Source organism: Thunnus thynnus, chromosome 10 (genome assembly GCF_963924715.1).
Source record: "Thunnus thynnus chromosome 10, fThuThy2.1, whole genome shotgun sequence".
NCBI classification, from domain to species: Eukaryota; Metazoa; Chordata; class Actinopteri; order Scombriformes; family Scombridae; genus Thunnus; species Thunnus thynnus.
This window is the reverse complement of record NC_089526.1, coordinates 25764598-25787479: the sequence shown is the minus strand read 5'-3', so window position 1 is coordinate 25787479 and position 22882 is coordinate 25764598. Positions and strand designations below refer to the sequence as shown.

General features: G+C 41.9%; 1 protein-coding gene across 3 annotated transcripts in view; it reads left to right on the top strand.

Moving 5' to 3' along the window:
* Positions 1-21536, top strand: part of znf516 (zinc finger protein 516) — a 47671-nt gene extending 26135 nt beyond the window's left edge. For 2 of the 3 annotated variants that reach the window (XM_067602275.1, XM_067602274.1), the window contains exons 2-5: positions 2329-4658; positions 7923-9248; positions 12976-13080; positions 17548-21536. In XM_067602275.1, the coding sequence (XP_067458376.1) occupies positions 2894-4658; positions 7923-9248; positions 12976-13080; positions 17548-17750 (3399 nt within the window). In that variant the 5' untranslated portion in view covers positions 2329-2893 and the 3' untranslated portion in view covers positions 17751-21536. Of the gene's footprint in view, positions 1-2328; positions 4659-7922; positions 9249-12975; positions 13081-14782; positions 14854-17547 lie in introns of all 3 variants that reach the window. The other variant, XM_067602276.1, reaches the window with a different exon arrangement.
* Positions 21537-22882: the final 1346 nt, after the last annotated feature.

The window sequence follows — 22882 nt, the reverse complement described above, 5'->3', positions numbered from 1 at the left end:
CATGAACAGACTCTTCTCAGATTTGGGGTTTCTCGGTCATGGTCGCTAAACAGTGAATTCTAATGACTTCAGTGACCTCCTGAACTCACCTCCAGCACCACTAGTAACTCAAAGATTTCACTTACCCTGTTAAATATTTCAACATCTTCTGGATGACAGATCCGTCACTTGGGTCAAAATTTTAATTTGTCCAATACATTGTTTTTCAAAAAATATCATTGTCATTTTGAGCATGTTAGCATGGTGAAATCAGCATTTAGCTCACAGCACTGTTGTGCGTGATAGAGCTAGTATGGCTGTTAAGTCTTATATTTTTTGCAACTGAGGCAAATACATGAGTCTATTCTCCTATCAAACACTGGACTTGTGCGGATATATTGAACACTGTACTGTACATAACAAACAACGTCAACAAACAACATACAACAACGTACACAGATTACAAAGTTACACCCATTAATGCCCCTAACATACTTATTTTAATGCTGTATTTTTTTAATGGAAAAAAAGTTGCAACAGTATTTTCAAATGTGAGCACCAATAGTGTGCCTCTTTTTTCCTTTTTTAGATCAGCGTTAGTAAAGCCTTGTATATTATATTTAGACAGTAAAAGGTTTGTATCTGATAATACACTTTGCTTCAAAGTAATGTCAGCCACAGGTGCACTTCTGGCTGGAACAGTACTTGTTAGCTGGAAAGCCCTAGCTTACTAAGCACTCCAGGAGGAAGCATGGTGAACCATTGAGGCTGCACTGATTTCAATAGCATAAATCATGCTAGATAGATAGGTGGCTCTGACACAGGGTAGTCATTTTCAGTGCAAGAGTTTAAGACATATGATTGTTCTTGCGCTAACTTCCCTCCTCCACCACCTTATCCTCTTATGATTATGATCAATTATCCACTTATAATTAGAGCCTTGCAGTAACTCCGCATATGGGCTGTGGCACTTTATATAATAGCCTGTAATAATGCTGTCAGTCTTATTTCATATAGTCCACACTTTCAGACTCTAGCGTCAGCTGAAATTAATACTCTAGTTTCCCATGGAAAGTTCTTCTCATGTTTCACAGTTTTGCTCTTGATGAGTTGATAATTTAGAAGTTGTTATCTCAGTTTATACTTAAAACGTGTCAGTTTAAGTCAGCCAAACTGTTACAGAAAGGTGCCTTATTTGATGAATTTTAATGAGTTGGATATGAGGAGAAAAGAATGAAGATGTAATTAACCTTTTTTGATTGGGACTTTGCAGCAACAAATAATAGATAATGTGGTCAAAACAACTGACAATTTCATAATGCAAGAAATGTATGCATTTAAATTAAAGCAGAATTGTAATGTAAGATTTAAAAACAACAGCAGTTGAACAAACTGGCAAAAAAAAAAATCATGGAAATATTCCACCCAGTAAAGAATTTATGTGCAATACCAAATTAGTCAACACTGTTAAAGTCCCTGTCTTATCATTCTCTCGCTTTCTCTTTCTATCTGACTCTCTCCCTGACCCCATTCAACTCCAGTTTGAGAAACAGAGCAAAGCAAACTGTCTGAAGAGCCACTTCCTGTTGTGTACTTAAGATCCCTGTCATGTGATAGTGTCAGTTGAGGTGGGTGCATGAGGCCAGTATTGGGAGGGAATATGGTGGCACTGCTGATCTTGCTGATGTGAACATGCCCCCCCCCCACCCCCACCCCACCTCCCAACCCCCCCACCCCACCCCACCCCACCCCCCCGCCATCCTGATTGTGTAAAGTGTCGACTCAGCCAGTGTGGCGTCAGAGCCCCCAAGCCCTGCACAGCTCATGCACAATCACACACATGCACGTGCATACACAAATTTAAAGAGGATTAACCCACCTACACTCAATTTATACCAATGTAAATCCTGTTGAGGTAAATTAAACTGATACACATTACAAGATGGCTTAGGTGTTTCAATCTACAATGGATTTGGGGGTTTAGGAAGGGGTGAACAATCTGTTTATAGAAGGAGATAAATTATGTGTTGAGTTTCGTTGTCCTACCCAAATAGCACAAATTCACACATTTCTAAAAACATAATCTTCAATTTTATTTGTATTGCTGAATTGATGATCACTAATGTAAGGTCTTTGTTTTTCCTTTTAATTCACAGCTACACTACAAACACATGTAGATCATACTGTGAATTGGCTCGCTAAGCTGTGTATGTAAATTGTAACTGCTGTTTCTGAAAAAAAAATGTCTTTGAAATAGGTATGCTTTACTAACATTTTCTTTGTTTCTTTTCTCACCCTCTTCCCCAATGTCTGTCACCCTCCCTCTTTCTATTTCTTTTTCATTTGCAGGTGGATGATATACATGACCTGTAAGCTGCTGATACATGTAAAAACTGAAGATGGAAAAGAGAAGCCAAAGAAATGAATAAAAGAAGTGTGGCAGATAAGCTACCCTGATGCAGAGACCTCTCAAAAGTCCTCACCACTGACACAATGATGCCCTGAAACTGAGAACAAACTTTCACTTTATTCTAAGATAGTTAAATCTCAGAAATCTCATTTCATGCTACCACCTATTTAGACTGATTACATTTTACTACATGTGTCTAAATAAGTGATAAAGCTACAGAAGTTGCTTCATATGGTGTCAGTGGCAACCAGATAGTTTGAGTCACTGATTCACTGACAGTGCTAGATGAAGATGGAGAGATGGTATTGCGTCCAGTAATTGGACAGTGCTAAATGAGCTGTTGTGTTAGCAGCTTGATCTCTGGATGACTGAAGGCAGATAGCATTTTAACTGACCAACAGATGCACACTAGACATTTCTAGATGTGCAACTGCAGATAGCAATAGTTTGAAATTTTATTGAGCGTGTGGAAGGCCAGGTAATTAGGGTAGATTAGTTCGTACAATGAATCCTAGAGACAGTGTGGAGATGATGGAGACCCAGGCAGTAGGTCAGAAAGAGAAGCTAGCTGGAGACAAAGCCAAGCCTGGAAACAACGTTGAGGGTGAGGATGACAAAATACCTGGGGCATACGACTGCAACATTTGTGGACGCAGCTTCCCGTTCCTCAGCTCTTTGTCGCAGCATATGAGACGCCACACGGGTGCACGCCCTTACAAATGCCCCTACTGTGACCACAGGGCCTCTCAGAAGGGCAACCTCAAAGTCCACATCCGCAGCCACAAACTAGGCACGCTCTCCAGCCACCACTCCAATGACGATGAAGAGGGAGGAGCCGAGGAGGAGGAGATGAGTGTTTCAGAGGGTCTTGATGGAGGCACAAGTCCAACCAAGAGCAGCTCAGCCTGTAACCGGATGATCAATGGGGATAGTGCAGAGGATAGTCGGAGGAAAGTGCCTGTGAGGAGCATGAAAAGAGAGAAGTCTGTTACTGACCAGCGGCCTTACTGTTGCCGTCTATGTGGCTATGAGGCCCATCGGGAAGACCAGCTCCTCAGCCACATCGAGAAGGTCCACATCACTGTAGACACAGAGGAGGAGACCAATGTTAAGGAAGAGGCTGTGGCCGAACCTGATGTCATCCAACCCCAGAATGATGGGACCTTTCCTTGTGAGACCTGTGGCCAGGTCTTCACTCAAGCCTGGTTTCTGAAGTCACACATGAAGAAACATGCAGGGATCCTGGACCACTGCTGCCGTATTTGTGGACGACGGTTCCGCGAAGCTTGGTTTCTCAAATCTCACATGAAAACACACAACACCAAATCCAGGTCACGGCCAAAATTAGATTCTGCTGAACATCCAGCCACCATCAATGATGTAGCCCAGGATCCTGATATTGTTACAGGCACTGTTACATCCATCTATCAAATGTGTTCCAAATGTGGGAACCTGTTTCACAACAGAGAAAGCCTGAGGGCCCATGATAAAGTCCACAGTCTCAGCTCTGACAGGAAATCCCAGAACCAGTGCAGACCAAGTGATGATGAGGACTCACCAGCTGCTAAAAGACGTTTCCTTGACTACTTAAACCTCCAGTGTGTTGAGGAAAAGACTCTAGATGAAGAGGAGGAGAGGGAGAAGAAGATGCTGGGTCAAAGAATCCCGGAGCTTGATCCAGTTTGCAGCTACCAGGCCTGGCAATTAGCCACTAAAGGAAGAGTTGTGGAGCCAGTGGAGCCTAGTTACAAGGCCTCCTATGGGGGAGGAAGTCTGGGGGAGGAGGCCCTTGCTGGAGCTGCTGTAGTTTTTGAGAAAGAGAGCAGCCGTTATGTTCTGCAAGGCCAAGAGAAACGCAGTTCGGGACGACGCAGCAGCTCTGGTTTGGGAAGCCACGCTTCTTCAGGGGACAGGACACCAGAGAGCCTCAGCGACTCTGAGTACAGACCTTCGTCTCGCCAGGACCGAAGACGATCATCCCAGTCTCAAGCCTCTTCCAAATCCAATGAGTGCTTTGAGTGCGGGAAGGTCTTCCGCAGTCGTCATCAGATGATTGTCCACCAGCGGGTCCACAGGAAGGATGGAGGCAGGGCATCTGTCGGAGAGAAAGAAAGAAACGCAAGAAACGACAGATGGGGCTCCACCAGTGATCCAGAGTCAGGCTCGCCAAGCCGGCCCAGCACCCCGGGGTATGGAGATTCTCCACCAGCCTCCAACCTTGGAGACCAGGCATCCGAGATGGGCACCGCAAACTCAGGAGAGCTTGCAGGTTAGTTATTAGTTAAAATTTTATTTTTTTTATTAAACCATTTTTTTAAGCTAAAAAACAAAGGGAGATGTTATAGCACTGAAGATTGTCGCTGTTTCATTTGTTGCTCATGTGCACCAATACTATCTAAACCTTTACTCCTCTTTTCTTTTAAGATTGTGACTTAATTTTCTAGCATAAGTATAAAGCATTTTAAGCATAAAGTGTAAATGTCATAAAGTAAATGAAAGCTGAAAGCATACACTAAGAAACACAGGCTGCAGGACTTTTTAGTGGCAGAAATGACTGTAGCCCTTTACAAGCCTCCCACTCCAGGCCTCTGACTCTGTCACCCTGTAGTAAACATCTGTTGATGAAATGTGCTTTGTTAAAGTGCAGTTCCTCAACTCATCAGTCTCCTTGGAATGGGAACTGGAGCCACCATGTGGCCTAATATCAAAACTACATCTGACTTCAGTTTTTTTTATAGAGTGCTGCACACAAATAACATCAAATATAGTCAATAAACTTTAACTGCCACTGGAAATTCTGTTTACAAGAGTTCAATTATTTTGTATCACACAGCAATGAAGTTAACAGTTAAATGAAACTTTGTGCCTGTTAGTGGCATGTCAGTAGAGGGCATTTTTGGAATGCCTATCATTTTTTCACCTCCACAACCAATAAACACTGCAGAGCAAAAAAAGAAAACCTACCCATGCAAGGGCAGACACCTATAATCATGGCTGAAAAAATAAGGAAGGGTTCCTGTATATGGAGTGTTTAGAAGCTCTCTAGCTTTGTATTTTAACTTCCAAGTCTATTCAAAACACTGTACAGGTTATGATAGTGTGCTGAGAAGTGTAGTGATTGTTTCCATTCTTCCCTGTTAGTACAGACATTCAAAAATAGCAGCAACATTTCTTCAGGCCTGATCGAGCTGTGTGCTATTTCAGGTCTTCCTGTCTCAGGAAACTCCCCTCACCCCCCTTATCTGCGTGAGAATATGTTTTTTGCTCTCCTTTTTATGCCTTTGCTATGAAAATCTGTTTTTGTTTTCTTCCATAATCAACAATGCTACTGATTTTGCTTATTGTATAACATCCAGTTATTAGCATGAGTGGAAAGACAACCCTTAAGTCAGCAGTTAAAGTTGTGGATAGCTTCATCTATAGTAATAAGTGCACTGTAGACTAGAGTATTCACTCTCCAAAACCATGGGAAATTTAGAAGAAATTGATACCCTGGTGTCTGGTTTCAGCAATCATATTTGGGGTCTGAGATCTTTTTTATCTGAATATATACACTGTGGCACAGTAATTATTTATTGAGAAACAAAATCTTTATTAAATTCAGGTTTGTTTTGGTGTTTACCAAAACCTGTGACATCAGGAAATATAGTAAAATTGGAATGAATATATAGATTGTTTTTATCTGTTTTTTAATGAGATTTTGTGGGGGTTTTGGGAGACAGAACCAACTTACACAAAAAGATTCCATGAATTCAGAGTTTACCTGAAGAATATTCCTGTTGAGATGTGAAGACCTCTGTCCATCCGTCCATCCTTTTCCTCTTTACTTTTCTTCCCTGTCCCATCTGACTCTTCCCCAGTCTCTAAAGTTACCTCCTGTGACACTTCCACTGTCACTCATCCACTCCTCTTACCATTGAGCCAACCATGCAACCTGATGTCTGAGGGATTGGTTATTTATAGAGTCACCTCCCAATGGATGCAGGCAATGGGGAAAGAGACACTCAGAGGACACACTCGTCCCAAATACGTTGATGTCCCTTACAGCCATTTAGCTACTTTTTGTGAATGCCAATGAGAAATGACAGCATACACATGCATAAACCAAAATGATAGGCTCTTAGACAAATCAGTTATAGTGATTATGGATTAATGACATTTTACTCTGTGGTGATTGTCATGAAATAAAATATATTTACAGGCTGCGGATATTGAAACTTTGCCTGATACACCTCTACAACTGTGGGAATTTTTCCATTCAGTTTTGCTCATGATGAGAGCTGACATCTGTGCATTCTTTTGAACAGCTCTATACAAGAGAGAAATTGGGGTTACTTTTGTAGGTTTCAGTGACATGGGCTCATGGATATCTTAGATTTTTGTGGTGTATATTTCCGGGATTCTGTTTACTCCACCTTTTACAAGACAAAATGTTCCTGTAGTGACAGTCTGAATATATATGGAATGTTTTGCTTTAATTTAATATGTGAATAAGTGAGAGTGATTGCAGTGATACTTACTTATATTTTGGGTGTGAAGAATATTTGGTCTAATAATTAAATGTCTTAAAATATTGTTTATAGAAAACTGACTAACTTTGGTTAAAGATAACCCACATTGGCCTGATAAACAGTACACATCAGTCTAACCACCCCGCTTGCTAAACTGCCCAGGCAGCTGTGGGGCTTCACCTTGGCAGAGTCTGAGCTGTGTGTGTGTTGGCCAGTGTTGCCAACAGGAAGCCAAATGAAAAACAGATGGCAGGTTACTGGTGTTGTTGTAAAACAGGGGAGGGGTAGTGGAGAGTACAATAATATGCTACTTACAGTATCTGATGCATTAGATCAAGGGAGCCTTCGTGTGTGCGTAGGATAATATAATGCTCTATTAAATGAGCTTTTGTCTGATTTCAGAGTTTGTTTGTTTTTTAAATCAAAACCTCTGAAATCCAGTTTCACTATTTTCATGTTTTACATTGCTTTAAGTTTTATAACCTTTTGACAACTACTGAATACAACTGCTACTATCACTATAAAAATGATTCATATTTAAATCCTTATTCTGATTCTCAGATTCATACATAAAGTTTTCCAGTGACAACAGTAGAATTCACTTGAGAAAAATGGGACATATACGCCACCTTGTGGGGAATTAATAAAGCTGCACTTCAGGAATCCTCAATGTTGACTCAATGGAGTGAACACGTGTATTGTGTAATGCAATCCAGTACAAGATTCTTACAATAAATATCAACTTGTAAGCTCATAATATTACATTTTTGAAGTTATAGTATCAAAGAGGATATTAAACTCTATGTTTATGTTTGATAGTGATAGTTTGTGATTATGCTGCACCATATAGACTATGGGAGTACGGGTCAATACTGCAGCCTGGTGGCTGTTCACCAAAAGTACATTTGGTTGAACTAACATGAATCTGGTACAGTGAACTGAATGAGCTCTGAAAAGAGTATAAGCTACATTATTTCCTTTGCAGTCATTGACCTTTATGTTTTCATTTCTCTTCTCTATAGATGAGAAGCCTTACATCTGCAGCTTGTGTGACTTTGTTACAACCGAGTCACAAGCCTATTTGACTCATGTTCGTGTCCAACACCCGGCTGCCCCTGGAGACAGACCCAGCCCCATTCCCAGCCCTAGCTCCAGCTCTGACAGAGGCACCCCCAGTGGTTACCCCAAGTTGAAGAAAGCCCTTCTTCATGGGCTGAACAACTCCACATCTTCTTCTGCTTACCTTTCCGCTCGATCCTCACCACTTGATCCCAGCATGACCCCAGTGGATCTATGTGTGAGGGCTGAAGGCCACAGGGGCACAGCCTCGTCAAACCTGGACAGGAAGATCCTACCTAACCATAAGTGCTCCTTTTGCTCCCACTCCACTCGCTACCCCGAGGTGCTGTGGATGCACCAGACTGTGGCTCACCGCATCAACAGCAGTAGCTCCAATCTGGCTCCTAAATGGGCCCTGAAAAACAGCTCCAAGGGCTCCAGGGACAGCTTGTTATCCTCCAAGAGACGCACTGGTCCCCCACCAGTCCTGGAGGGGAAGGAGTGTCCACCACTGCCACCACTGATGCGTGCCCAACGTACGCGCCCCCCGACCTCCTCCAACGAGGCACTAAAGAAGAACAGGTCAGGCAGTCAAGCAGCTACGCCGTCATCATCCTGTTCCCCCTCCTCCTCGCTCTCCAGGGGCTCCTCATCCACCCCAGGCACCCAAGCTGGGAGAGTTCCTGTACGACCAGGCAGCAGCAGCAGCAGCAGCAGCAGCAGCAGCAATGTCAGACACATGGAGAACCAAAGTCATCCTTCTCGCTTCAGACCCAAAGTAGATATATACCCTCGGGGAAGCTCATTGTCATCTTCCAGCTCCTTGGAGAAGAGCACTGGCACCCTCTCACGTTCCTCAGCCCCAAGCCCCAGCTCCGCTCCAGCTTCCAGGATGGCAGACCGCTACTTAATGCCTCAGGAGGGCCTGGGTTTCATGTTGTCTAGCAAACATGGCCTAGCAGAGTACAGCCGAGCCAGGGGTCCCCCTCATCAGCCACTTCCCAACTCCCAAAGCCAGGGCCGGGCTAATGCTACAAGGCCTAGCACCATCATCCATAGCTCCATAGCAGGAAACAACTACGGAGCTTCCCAGGCACATGGAGGAACTCTGCAGAATTCCTCCTCCTCCTCTTCTTTGCCTTCAGAAGCTCGTGGAGATGTGAAGCAGGAACCAATCGCAGAAACACCGGAGGTGCCAAGTGACATCCTCAGCTTCCTCAAAAGCCCCCATGAACTGGCTGCCTTCTACCACCGCTGGGGTGCAGCCAATGCCCTGTTGGATCCCACTGGTAGGGAGCAATTTTTGTTCAGTTTTTTGATTGATTTACTTATGTACTCATGACAATTTGCAGTGACAAACTCCAAAAATGGGAAATAGAAAAAATGTAATATACGTTAAATTGTGTTTTTTGTTAGTTAAAGTCACTATAATACCATAATTTGGAAGAGGCTTTCTTCCAAATCCAAAAGGCCTGTGAAATCCCTCATCAGCAGCTTACATTCAAAATGCCTGGAGGGTCATGACTTTGGAGAAAATGCCAAATGTCAGGAGTTATAGAGAAATGTTTTCCAGTGACTGAGCATTTGTTTTGAGCTTATGAGTAAAATTGACTGGACTTTACATGCTAAATCATGAATGACACATACAGCCACACTGAATGTGTGAACGGTCTTCAATCAGGTCCACATACTGTATTCACCTTCTGTAACACACACTGACTCTCTCTTACACTAACTCACCATCTGGCAGAAAGTGATTGACAGACACACATACTGCTGCATTCTGACAAGGTTTTGAATAATGAAGGGGTCCATTAAATGCGTGCACACGTGCGCTTGCATGTTTGTGAGGTATGATAAAAGGCTGTATCTGGGGCAGCATGTGTGTCCATATGTGCTTGTTTTTTTAGATGCAAAAGAAGTGTGTGTGTGTGTGTGTGTGTGTGTGTATTTTTTATTTATTTTTCTGTAAAAGACGTGAGAGAACCTTTGCTGCTCTCAGGTCTGCGAGGCATGCCTAGTCTCCAGCTCCACTCTCCCAGAAAGCTGTCACAAACTGTTTAGGTCACGGCTCTGCCTGATGAGAGACTCGCACAGATGCGAATGGAGGGAGGCAAAACACAGAGAGAGGGAACATAAGAGGCAAAGAGAGAGATGAGACAGAATAATTACCCCACCAGCTGCTTTGGAAATGGTCATTACCGAACATCCATATTATTTACCCATTTTCAGTTGTGTCTCTAAGGTCAAGTGGGGCTGTATGGAGCCAGGGGTCAAAGACAACAGCCCCAGAGCAGACGCATGACATCGCTGTCACCCGTCCAGGCGCATATCGTCACGATACGCCTTAGCCCTTTGAGTCACATGCTATAAAGTGACCTTTTTTGAGCAACTGAATCTTTCTCCCTTTCTCTCTGTAATATGTGTATGAGTGTGTGTATGTCTGCTTGTGTTTTCCGTCCAGCTCTGTCTTGTCTTTCATTAGTGCATCAGTGAGAAGGGCTGGCGGCCCGGAGTAGAAGTAGAGTATCCAGAGGCCAGCAGTCGGGCTGCCAGAGACACTCTCTGTCACCTCCTCCGCCTCCCTGTCCTCCTTGTCCCGCTGTGTCCTTCCAACCCCCCGTTTCCACACACATACACACACACACACACACACACACACACATACAAAAATATACACACAACCAGTGGGCACTGCCCAGGTATATGCCAGCCCTAATGCTTGGGGTGTTGATGTGTCTGGTGGGGGTTTGTGCAGTAAGCGACCCCCTCACCAAAAGCACCCCCAAACCCCCAGGCCTGTTATCTGTCAGCAAGAGAGGTCAGGAGCGCATGTGTATGTGTTTGTGTACGTGTGTGTGTGTGTGTGTGTGTGTGGTAGTATTCACAATATCATCAAATGGATCCAACCATCTTTAAATGTCTTTTCATCCTGATGCTGTCGCTGACGTTAACATACACACACAAAATCATGATGATAATGTGAGTGACATGTCTTTATTGAATATCTATCTAAATTATAACAATTGAATGCTTTAAATGCAGTCATCCCAGTCGTCTTCACCATACAACAAAAGGTTTCTTCATACTAAAAAGCTGCTCTTTTAGGCACTCACTATGCATTCTGTCTACTTTACCAAATACAGTTGGGCTTCATGTCCTTTAACAATTAATTTCCTAGTGGAAAATTTTCTTAAAGTGCCTTATTATAGTTTCAGGACTCTCATTAGCTGTGCTCAGTTAAAAATTGGCTGGTTTTTCCAGGGTTTCTTTTGGTTTTTAAATCGGTCTTAAACAAAAATCCATGTAGCGTTGTAAACATTTCAAAAGTTTTGAATTTAATTAGTTTAGTTTTGGAAGTAATGCACTTCTTAGATATGTACTGTATAATAGCATCAGAACAAGTACAAGGCGTGTTATGTTGTAAATAAAGCAGGTAATTCAAGGAGGTTTCAAAATCACATGACTGTGTTAGTCATGATTTAGGTTAAATTCTTTTTAGAGAGATTAACCTCAGGGAAATGTCAAAAAATGAGGTGCTGTCAATTCATCCTGTTTGCCCAAATTCAGTTCGGTGTCAGGTATGAACACTGGAGAGCATTCCTCAGCAGTTTTCAAAGTTTGTCATAAATATTTGCAGTCGGGCAAGAAAGTTGGATTGATCAACAATGGCGTGACCTCCTCACCACCTCTACTAAGAGAGCAATTTTACACTCAGTGATGTCACGTGACAGAATGTATCAGTTTTGAAGTCATCGAAATTCAACAAGTTACTTCTTTTTGCCATTTAGGGCCATTAACATGCAAAGGTGCATGTAATTGGAGTTTGTTGCATCACTGTGCATGTGTGTGTGTGTGTGTGTGTGTGTGTGTATGCCACAGCCTGTGCCTCACTTTCCTCCCTTGGACCAAACACACATATATACAACTCTTGGAACACATACACATGCAGACTCACACACCTGACATGTGACACACGGGCAGCGGAGCGGGCACATCACAGCCGGGGCGTTTTAATTGCCTGTAATTTATGCGGTGTGTGTGTGTGCTGTGTGTGTCTGGCTGTCAGCTTCTGAGATGATGCTGTGTGACAGCTGCAGTCCAGCCCCTGGAGCTAGCCGCTCATAATGACACATTAGACATACTAATGATGCCTGCGCTAGTCCACTACTGACGCTACCTACCTCCACCGCTCCAGCCAGGCTCTGTGCTTGTACACCCACTCGCTTTCTGAACCACTACTGACCTTTACAACTTCATTCAATCTCAAACAACGCAAACGCCACGACATGAAAAATGTCTTCTGCTTCGGAATAAAGTGATGCTGATGTCTACCTCTCCCCTACTCTTCACAGAAAAAGTCACATGTGAAGTCACACATGTGAATTTATAGCATATGTGCTTTTTAGGACACATTGGCCTTCATATGTGAACATGTTCATTTTTTCATTTTGGTATTTAAAATATTTAAACCTTTGAATTGTTTCATGGTAAGTAAATTCAGATTTCATGTGAGTCCCATACAAACAAAGGAAAACGTTTTTTTCATTTCAAATCAAAGTAAAAATACATGTTCCCAAAAAGTGGATATGTTTTGAATTTACCTTTCTCTGGGAGATTTGTAGTGTTCAAAGATTAAAACTGATCTTTGAACAACTTTATCACAGCAAGAAAGGCCAATTGTAGTTTGAATTTTGCATTACGGATTGATAATCAAAAGTTACCTGTCTTATAAGAATGTGGAGAAATTAAAATCCAGACAATTTTTGGGCTTCCTTTGAATAAAGACTTGTATATTTAAACTTAGAACCACTGTATCTTCAACACAGCTGGATCTGCTTACATCCGATACATTAGATTCATGTCTTAAAACTGTTTTGACCGCTGTGATGTGAAGAACCTATTAGAACCAGTGTTGTTTTGAAGATTTTGCTCTTTTGTATGTTGGTTAATTGTGTTTTTTTCTCTCCTGTGTGGTTATGTGTGTGTGTGTGTGTGTGTCATTTGCATTATCAGGGATGCTGAGGTCTCTCATGCGGCAGGGACAGTATTTCTGTCATGAGTGTGGAAAGAGTTTCAGTCAGCCCAGCCACCTGCGCACTCATATGAGATCCCATACAGGTAAATACAGCCTTTATACACTGACACACAAAAGCACACTGATTGTGCACATACACACAGACAACATAATGGAAACACTGCATAAAAAAGGACATATAAGTAACTAAATCACTCTAATATTACAGTGTATCAGAGATTTAAAGAGGCCAGAGAAGCGATCATTCAATATGTATTTTCAACGTCTCATGTGGGAACTGACACAGCTTTTGCAGGCTAAATGGTTTCACTTTAAAAGAAAAACTACATAAGGAAAGAACAACAATGGCAATTTAGTACTGTATATACGAAAAGTTCAGCATCCAGCTTGAGGCTGCGGAGCAATCTGATTAGCTACATGTTGTTCATGTATTACTGGATATTCCCATTTTTTGGCCACTCCTTCAACAGTCACTCATTCACGTGCCACCTGTGTGCACACACATCATTGCCCTCGCAGCTATTCATCCACCCAGAGACACTCGGGTGAGATATAGAGAATATATGCACGGGGATACACATTCTCAACAATATTTCATTGTCTGACTCTCTGTACGTCCGCTACTTCCCAGCGTTTTCCAAAATAAATCAAAACAGATCTTTTTGTTCAGTTGAGTGTGACAGCCAGTTTGTGAGTCCTTCCCCGCCCTGGGCTGGGCAGCTGTCTCTATTTTTTAAACTGAAACATGATTTGCTCCAGATACTGACCTGTGACAAATTGTATACATTATTAATCACTTGTCAATTAGAGAGATGGAATTGCGCATTCTAATGAAGCAGAACAGCATTTGTCCACGCCAGCCTTATGAATCCATTTGCATGCGTCCCGATGCCATTCACTAAACAGCTTATTTAGACATCCTTCCTTCTCCTCTACTTTCTGCTTTTTCTCTCTACTTTTCCTTAGTCCCCTTTGCTTTCCTTTCCTCTCTCTCTTCCTCTCGTGTCAGCTTTTCTCCTCTCTCCTCTTCCCTCTCTTTCCTTTCCTCTCTTGTTTCCTCTCACCTTTTCCCTCTCCTCTTCCACTTTCTCTCTCCTCTCCTTTCCCCCCCTTGTTTGTGCACTTTCCTCCTTTCCTCTTCCTCCCTCCTCCTCATTTCTCCCTTTCCTCCTCCTCTTTCCCTCTCCTGTCCTGTCATGTCCATCAGCCTAGTCGGCAGTGATCACAGTAGACAGTGAGATAAGTAGCTTCTTTATGGAGAGTGTGAATGATATGTGGCACAGCCAGTGATTCTAAGTGACAGAGGCCAAATGGTAAGTGATGCAGCGTTCAGCTTCCCCCCAAGCCCTATTGTAAACACACACACACGCACACACACCCTGCATTAACACACACACTCTCTGTAAACACTCGGCGAGGCTGTAATTAATGTTGTCACCAGCGGTTGTCTTCAGCATGGACGTGCACACGCAGAAAAGGCCAGCCACCCCGAGGCCTCTATTAACATGCGTCATATTAAATCACTGACTTGCCTCCACCAGGTTCCATCACAATCATCACCACCATCATCACCATCATCATCACCATCATCATCACTGCCAGCTCCCCTCTATTAGCAAGGGTGCTGGTGGCAAACGCTACTGTGTGCGGGTGGTGGTGGAGGAAAAACAATATGCTTGTGTGGATCTGGTAGAGCTTTTAACCGAATGCCCTCCTCCCCTTCCTCCTCCCCTCCTCCTCCTCCTCCTCCTCCTCCTCTTCCTCCTCTTCCTTCTCCCCCCACAGTTGGGTTTGATTTTAACGGACTCCACAGAGGTACTGACGCTCACACCACCGCTTCTGAAGCTCCCAAACAAGTATGTGGCACGATGGCTAATCACTGGGCTCCCTCATCGCTTTTGCATGTTTCTTCTTATTATTGTCTCACCTCCGCATGTGTGTCAGTGTCAGTCCCGCATCCCCCCCCCCCCTCCATCCTGTCGAATGTGTGTTTTTTTTAATTTAATTTTATGTGTAACAGTCACATGTGGCACACTCTGCACCTGGCATTAACACCTGGCATTCTCACATCAGATTTTTTTTTTTTTTTTGCAGGATCACACCTGACATTAGCATGTGTATCTTGTATACACATCAGTGCTGTCATTTGAAACGCTTCAGTTTTGCTTTGCAAACATTAATGTTGGTGATTTAAATGTTTTAAATACACCTGAAGAATGAATGATTATTTTATTGATTGGGAAAAAAGAAACATGGGGCTTGTGAATCCCTTATTGGATAAAGTCAAATACACATAGTGAATCAGTGACTTGTATGTCTTTAGTTGTAAGCACCTAACGTCGACTGTACTGAAATCAGATTGCCTTTTGCCTCGATTAATTACAGATTCTGTTTGTACTTTTAAATATATGCGATCAAATCTGTAACCATGTCCAAAGGTAATTTGGGAAGACTGGCGTTTCAGTGAATCTTGGGTACATTTAGCCGTTAAAATGGTTTCTTCCTACAACCTGATATAACAGCCTACAGCCAGTTCGTGAAAACTAAATAAAAGACATTCAAAATACCAGGAGTCTGATAGGATTTTTTGTTAGGAAATATCCTCCAGTACCTCCACAAGATATGATGTTTTTTTTTCTGTTACTGGCTTATTTTAAACATGCTGTACATCAGAAGAACTGCAGACTCATCCGACATACAGACATGTGCAGCTGAAACCGCAAACCTCAAGTCATAGCATTCAACTGTCAGTGAATTACATTTAGATTTCAGAAATGACGTCCCGTTTTGTATGGAGATAAGTTGGCTAGCCACATTGCTGCAATGCAACGAAGATGAAAAAAAGTGCATGTTAAGTGTGTTTGTTTTCAGAAATTGCAAATGACAGCTGTAAATTAGAGGTGTTCAGTATGAACAAATCTTTGACACCGAATTTTAAAAATGAACTGACTCAGTGCTGACTGTTGTCAATTCAGCTATAATATACAAGTTACCTCTTTGTTAAAGTCTCATTGAAAGGCTGCTAAAGCTACAAAAACATAATGTCATGACTTTGTTGCAAATAAGTGGCTGCTTAACTATTAAACTTATCAACAGCACTTGTATATAGGCCTAGTTTTGTCCTGAACTGACAGAATCAGCGCTTACTGATGCGATTGTTTAGCTTAGAATCTTAGAACTGAACTGAACGAAACAATTCAAATCTGCAAAATGATTAGTTATTTCCACCTTTATTAGAAATGTCTGCATATAGGGTAATAGATGCAGGGCTAAAAAGAGAACGGCAACTACAGGAACATCTATTGTTTTTTCATAGTCTTCAGAGTCAGTCATAGAGACAAGGATTGAGTCAGAGGGGACAGAGGAGTAAATCTGTTCTGCTTTGACATTCGGAAAGAACTGGGTTCTACATGCTGCGGCTCCATCTTAATTAATCACACACATAACACACACACACCCCCACATGGACTCAGATTTACCGCACACTATGAATGATGGGAGCAGGCGCAGCAGAGGGGTCCAATTAGATGTAGTGTTGACGCTGCTTTACGGTGACGATAACCTTTAGTATAATGTAGTGCACCGGTCCCGTCAGCGATGCTTCCTCGCAGGACGATGTCGTGGAGGTTCTCGCTTTCCTCTCACGTCTCAACCTCGCCTCGTCTTTCCAGCTGTTTTTTTTTTTTTTTTTTTTTTTTAGATTTTTGTTTGATTAATTATACCTTTTTTTTTGTTTTTATCTCTCGCTCTCTCTTTCTCACCCCCCTCTCCCTCCCCTTCTCTCTCTCTCTTTCTCTCCGTTGTATTTCTGATGATGTATGATAACAGCTATATTTCCCTGTTTCTTCTTCAGGGAGAAGGGTGCGGGAGGGGCACGGGGAGTCATTTGTTTTCCCGCTTTGATATTCTTCCATTTATCAAAATGATAATTAGGTGCAATTAAATGGCAATCTCATTTGTTTTGTTCAGGTGTGTGTTGCTTTTTAAAAAAAATTATTTATATTTTTTTTTTACTTTTTTGCCGAGGTGTCTGTGCCATTGTAGGTCATTCTAATTAGAAGAGAGTAGAGAGAATAGGGAAGTGTGTGCGGGGGGCATAGGGTAGCCCGGCTGATTGAGAGAAATACGTGGAGACAAAAGTAGGACTGTTCAGACAGGGATGTGTGGAGCTCTTCTCCAGATGGCAGGAAAGATAAAAGAAGAAACGCTCCAACTGGGTCAGGAAAGAAAAGCAGTTAACTTTTTAAGCGAAATTAGGTATAAAAAAAACGAAATGTGAATGCTACTCTTGACCTGCGTAATGTTTTCCTACTTCTAGTTCAATGCCATCATGTGTCTCTGTTTATGTTTGTCTGTATGTTTGCTTGTTTCTCCCCCCTTTTTTTTGTTTCCACTGCAGCGAGTCTCATCCGTGGTTCACGTTGTTGTTGTTGTCTTGTTAAATCCCCGCTATATTCAAAATTCCTTTCCTCTCCAAATCCTATGTATGACATCACCTGTGGCCTCCATCTGACCTTTCAACTTTGTGTGTGTGTGTATGTATTCCTCAGGGGAGAGGCCATTCTGCTGCCAGCTCTGCCCATACCGAGCCTCTCAGAAAGGGAACCTAAAGACACACGTCCAGAGTGTCCACCACATGCCTTTTGACAACAGCCAGTACCCAGACACAAGGACCTTGTTACTGAGCCAGGAGGAGCAAGGAGCACTGGCTGCCAAACACCCACCAACATCACAACAACAACAGCAGCAGTAGACCCTCTTTTAGACTGGGATCTGGACTTGGGACCAGACTAGTCAGGGAATTATACAACCTGAAAACACCGTCATCATTTCTAAAAACTGGACTGCAACTAGGACCCAAGAGTCATGATTGACTTTTTTGGTGACGAGCCTGCGCACCTTTTCCTCTCCTCTCCGGACATCCTTTAATGACCAGTGAACTTCAAAGCTTTTTCTACCATGAAGGTTCTTGTAGTTTATGGAAGTTGTTTTATTTTTTAAAAGAAAAACTAGATAAAGCTGTTCTAAAAGATTTCAAAATCACAAAATGGTTCTGCAGCAGAGAAGAGTGTCTTATGTCTTAATGGAAAGAATTTCTGTGGTGAAGTTCTGCTGTTTGAAATTCAGGTGTCAGGTGTGCACACAGGTGGGATTTTTTTTCTCCATGCAGAAGAAATGAAGAGTGAAATATAAAGCAGGAAAGCTGGACTCACCGACTTTCAATCTTTTGCTTCTCTTAGTCTTCTTTAGTATGAAGGTTGGCAGAAATGAGCAGGTTGTGTGTAGTTTACGTCACCTTAAAGGATTTCTGAATATAGAAGCCCATGAATTCAAAGACTTACCTCTTGCTGCCATTTTTTGGAGGTACCAACAAAGTGGAGGTACCAAAGTGAAGTTGCCTGCTGCATCTTTACAAGCAAAGATTTTATGAAAAGAAGTGGAAAAACTGAATGCAACTGCTAGCATTTAAATCAAGGACTGTGGCATTGCATGGCTGCTGTAGATGCCTCCCTCTCCCTCTTTTTTTTTTTTTTTTTTTTTTTTTTTTTGCTTCATTGTATAAAAGCTTGTGCATTCCTCAGGACACCAATCATCCAATCCACAGCACTGAGATGAGAGAGGAGATACTCTGCAATTCATCAACAGTCAACTGACACATTGCAAGTTTGTCTCCTCGGGGTTTATGAAGATGAAGACTTGCATCTGTCTCTATGTGTGTGTGTGTGTGTGCGTGTGTGTGTCTGTGTGCACAAGTGTGTTAAACTTAAACTCCCTCCACTCCGAAGTGTAATGTTAGGAGTGCAATGACCACTCAGAGGCTGTGTAGCTGATGATTAGGAGAGGGAGAGAGAGAGGTAGGAATCAGAGAAAGAGAGAGAGAGAGAGAGAACGCTAATGGGGGTGTCTGCTTTAGTGCTCATTAAAAAGAGTGTGCATTTTTAATAGCCAATATAAATGAGCATACCATTTTTATGGTCATTCAATTATTGTCCATTTAAGAGGAAGGGACTGAGCGGAGGCAGTTTTCCTCCATAACTCCTTAATATTAGGGAGTGTTTCCGACACCGACACTTCTGACTTTGAATTAGACTGACTCCAAAACAGTGGGAGTGGCAGGAGGATGCTAGCTCAGCTGTGGATTGCACAAATTAAACTCCCAACATGTGTACTTGCAAAGGAGAATATGGTACTGCTAATGTTAGCCAGCAAAGATGCATCCTAATTTCCCTTTAGGCAACATTGAGTTTTTGGCTTGTCGATCTTCTTATCTAATATGTAATGAAAGCTTTTGTGCCAAAATCATCTCAGCCTCTCTGGTAGACAGCAGCACACGATACCTTAGCACAAGAAATGGCCAAAGGGGTTGCAATAGAAATCAGAAGGTTCAAGAGATGATTAATGGGATAAGAGAAAATCAAAAACATATTTCTTTTACACAAAATTCTTTTCATTTTTTCTGACTTTTCCAATCATATCTTTGTTTTCCTGGTAAAACAGAGGATAGTTTTTCCCCTTCAGGCCTGTAAAACTTATTCAAATGAAACAGTTTGAGAAGGGAAAACCACTTTGGTTGAACTTCTCACGACATAGACATATTAACCATGACAAAGGGTCAATTTAAGGTGAACATAAGCCCAAAAGTTTGAGATCCACTGCCTTAGCATACAGTATGCTAAATGACTAGGATCAACTGGCATTTATAATTCACCGAGTCTACTATATATAAGCATGCACATTGGACAAAACAATCAAACAGAGATGCAGAGGTGATTTTGTTACCTAAACATTTTACCACATAAGCAGATTAATGAACCAAACTCCCAGAACGTCATTCTAAACTTTGAGTGGTGATGTGAAGATTTGCATTCTAGGAGGTGAGAGAGCGAGAGAGAGCAGCCAGAGGTCGGGAGGTCAGGCTTCCAGAGAGTTCAGGGATAAACACACGAGACAGAGATGGTTTGAAGCCTTTTGAATGGTTGAGCCGTCACAGCCTTAACACAGGTGTGTGTGCGTGTGTGTGTGTGTGTGCGCATTTATGTGTGTTTGTGCATTCTTTTCAAACCTCTGCATACTGTATGAGATGTGGACTAACTTCTTTGTACTCCAGCCTCCCACTAGATGCTTTGTATACTAGCCTACCTCCTTTGCAATGTTGGTATGAAGCGGGGACTGTTCTTTGCTAGGAGAGGTTTTCTTTGTGTCCTGTGCTTAGTTTTCTCTCCTCAACGGCCTCCAAGATTGAAAAAGCCATGCCTCCACACATTGGGGAAAAAAAGAATAAAAGAAAAGAAAGGCCGTTCGAAGCAGCTCAAACTTATTCAAGCAAGAGTACAATTTGCGAAGACATTTTTGTACATGTAAAATCAAAATTCAAACCAGTTAAAGATAACAGAGAGTACTGTACTTCTCGTCTATTTTGAGACCTCAGTGGTTTTTACATGAACACATGATGAAATGGTTGTTATACCAGATGGTGGTTGAGTTATGCATACAATATCGTGTGCTTGAATATGCCTAATAATACACAAATGTGTATATTGAAGGTGTGGGTAGTGAAAATACTTGAAATGGATACTCTAGCCTTCGAGGTAGTGTAGTACTAATACCAATGTTGTACAGAATTCCCTTTAAGATTAACTCCTCAGTTATGAATTTGTACTCCGAAGTGTGACTTAGAAAAACTATGAAGCAGGAGTGAGTGTATGTAATATAAACTGTATATCTGTAATCCACTCTTACCAAACCCTTTATATACAGCAGTAGAAACCAAATGGCATTACTAGTGCACTTAGACTAGGTTACTGCTTTAACTGTTCTCATTTTGTCCAATTCTAGCTAAGGTTTCTTTGAGAATGTCTTTTTAATGGTGCCGGCTAATACACTTCAATGTCATTTCTGGTTTAGATGCTTTTTTGTTAGGATGATTCCCTAGATTTTGATGACAAATGATTTGTTCTGTGACAGCTGTGTGGCACAGCTTTTTAGCTATGTTTCCTCATGGAAAGTTTGATAATGCTAGGTGCAGCAGTGCTTATTTTTTCATAAAGATGTAAGAGTGTGTTTTTAGTCTTTCTTTTTGCTAAACTGTAGGATTTGTTCCGTAGCTAGTCATGGCTGCCCTCCCAGAGGGGCTGGCAGGTGTTGTTCTCTTCTCTTTGGTTGGGTTTTCATCATGCCTCTTAAGTTGTATTATTTGTGTCCGTATTGTTTTTTTATTTGTTATGAACTTCATGATTAATTTACCTTAGAAGACATTATTATTCCAAATGTATTTGGTTGATATCTGTATTTATTATCACTTCAAAAAGGATAAGAGGACCGAGGCAGACAGGAGCGTTTGTTTAATTTGATTTTTCTGGGTTGTTTTTGTTCGGTTGTTTTTATACAGTGTAGTTTTCAAGCCAGCAAGCCGATGTGAAAGCTCTACCTCGTCTGAGCCATTCTCAGTTCTGTTACACTTTTGTACATCATTTCAAAAGGATGTAATGTCATGTCCACAATAAAGACACACAAAATGGCACCTGTTGGCGCTGTTTCATCTGGTTTTGCTTGTTTGTTTTAAATTTACCGTAGCCGCTGTGACTGAACACGTCCACATTTAGATGAAAAAGCTTCACAGATTTACAGGTTTCGGATTTTGTTTTTCTTTGTTACTCACACTGCTAATGTGAACTTTACAAAGAACAATGCAGTGCAATGCAATATTGACAAGATAAATAATGGAGTGTTTTTTGTACCTGAATATATTTTCCTTACCAGTGAATGACTTGCCAAACATTTCTTTTTATTTCACTTAACTTCTGTTAATTCCTTAATTGCATGCAAGTTAAAACACAAGACAGTCTTTATGGTATATAACAAATGTTATTTAATGTGAGAACACTCTGAACAAAAGGTGTTATCAACACACAGCTGCTCACAACAGCAGCAAAGAAGCAGAAGACAGTTCATATTCCCACAATGTGATCATGAGACAGACTTATTTTTGGTATCGATCTTCACTCCCTTAACAGAAATACTGGTGATCCATACCTTGGTCCTAACATAGTAAATGTCAGGTCATGCAGCCTGTGAAGAACTTTTATCCTCTGCCATATGGTTTGAAACACTGGATCCTCAATATTGGATGGGCCAGCCTGGAAACAACTACAGTACATGAAAAGCCTGTAAAACCGACAATGAAATTTTATTCTCTCACAATTAAACTTTCATCATTTAAACTATCAATGTGATTTGAAGAGATAATTTAAGACCCTGAAGTTGTCTTACAGTTGGCGTTCTCACCTTGGAATAGAGAGGTCCTTTTTTTTCCCAAACCAAATGGGCTTTTTTGTTTGTGGTGTTTTCATGATCTGCCCGTGTTTGCTGGGGTTCTCTCTGGGTGCGTATTGGTTTGTAACTTTGAGTTGCAGCTTATGGTCAGCGCCATCTTTTCTGTTTGGAGCCAGGACCTTCCAAATAAGAGGTGGGGGGTGTTTCTTTTCACACTCTTGAAACACGCCGCCTACCTCGGACCGAAGTGAGCACTAGCTTACTGGGAAACACAGAGCGGTGCGCACTTGGGCTAACCTTAACTACTTTAGTTCAATTGTTCTAACAGGTCAGGTATCATATACACGTGAAATTAAACTTACCAAAATATTCCGACAATAGTCCGACTCAGCGAGTCCCGGAGCCGGGGAGAGCAACAGGTTAGCCAACTGTCAATCACAAGTGTCAATCAATGCCCAGATGGCAGACATTAAACCTACTATTAGTCTTCAGATCTTACTAATGGAGCAATCATTTACAAAATGACCACAAGCCCCCTTATTAGAGGGACTGAATTTAGCAATTGAGACCATAATGACCTCTTGAAAAAATTATTTGGATTTTTTGGAGGCA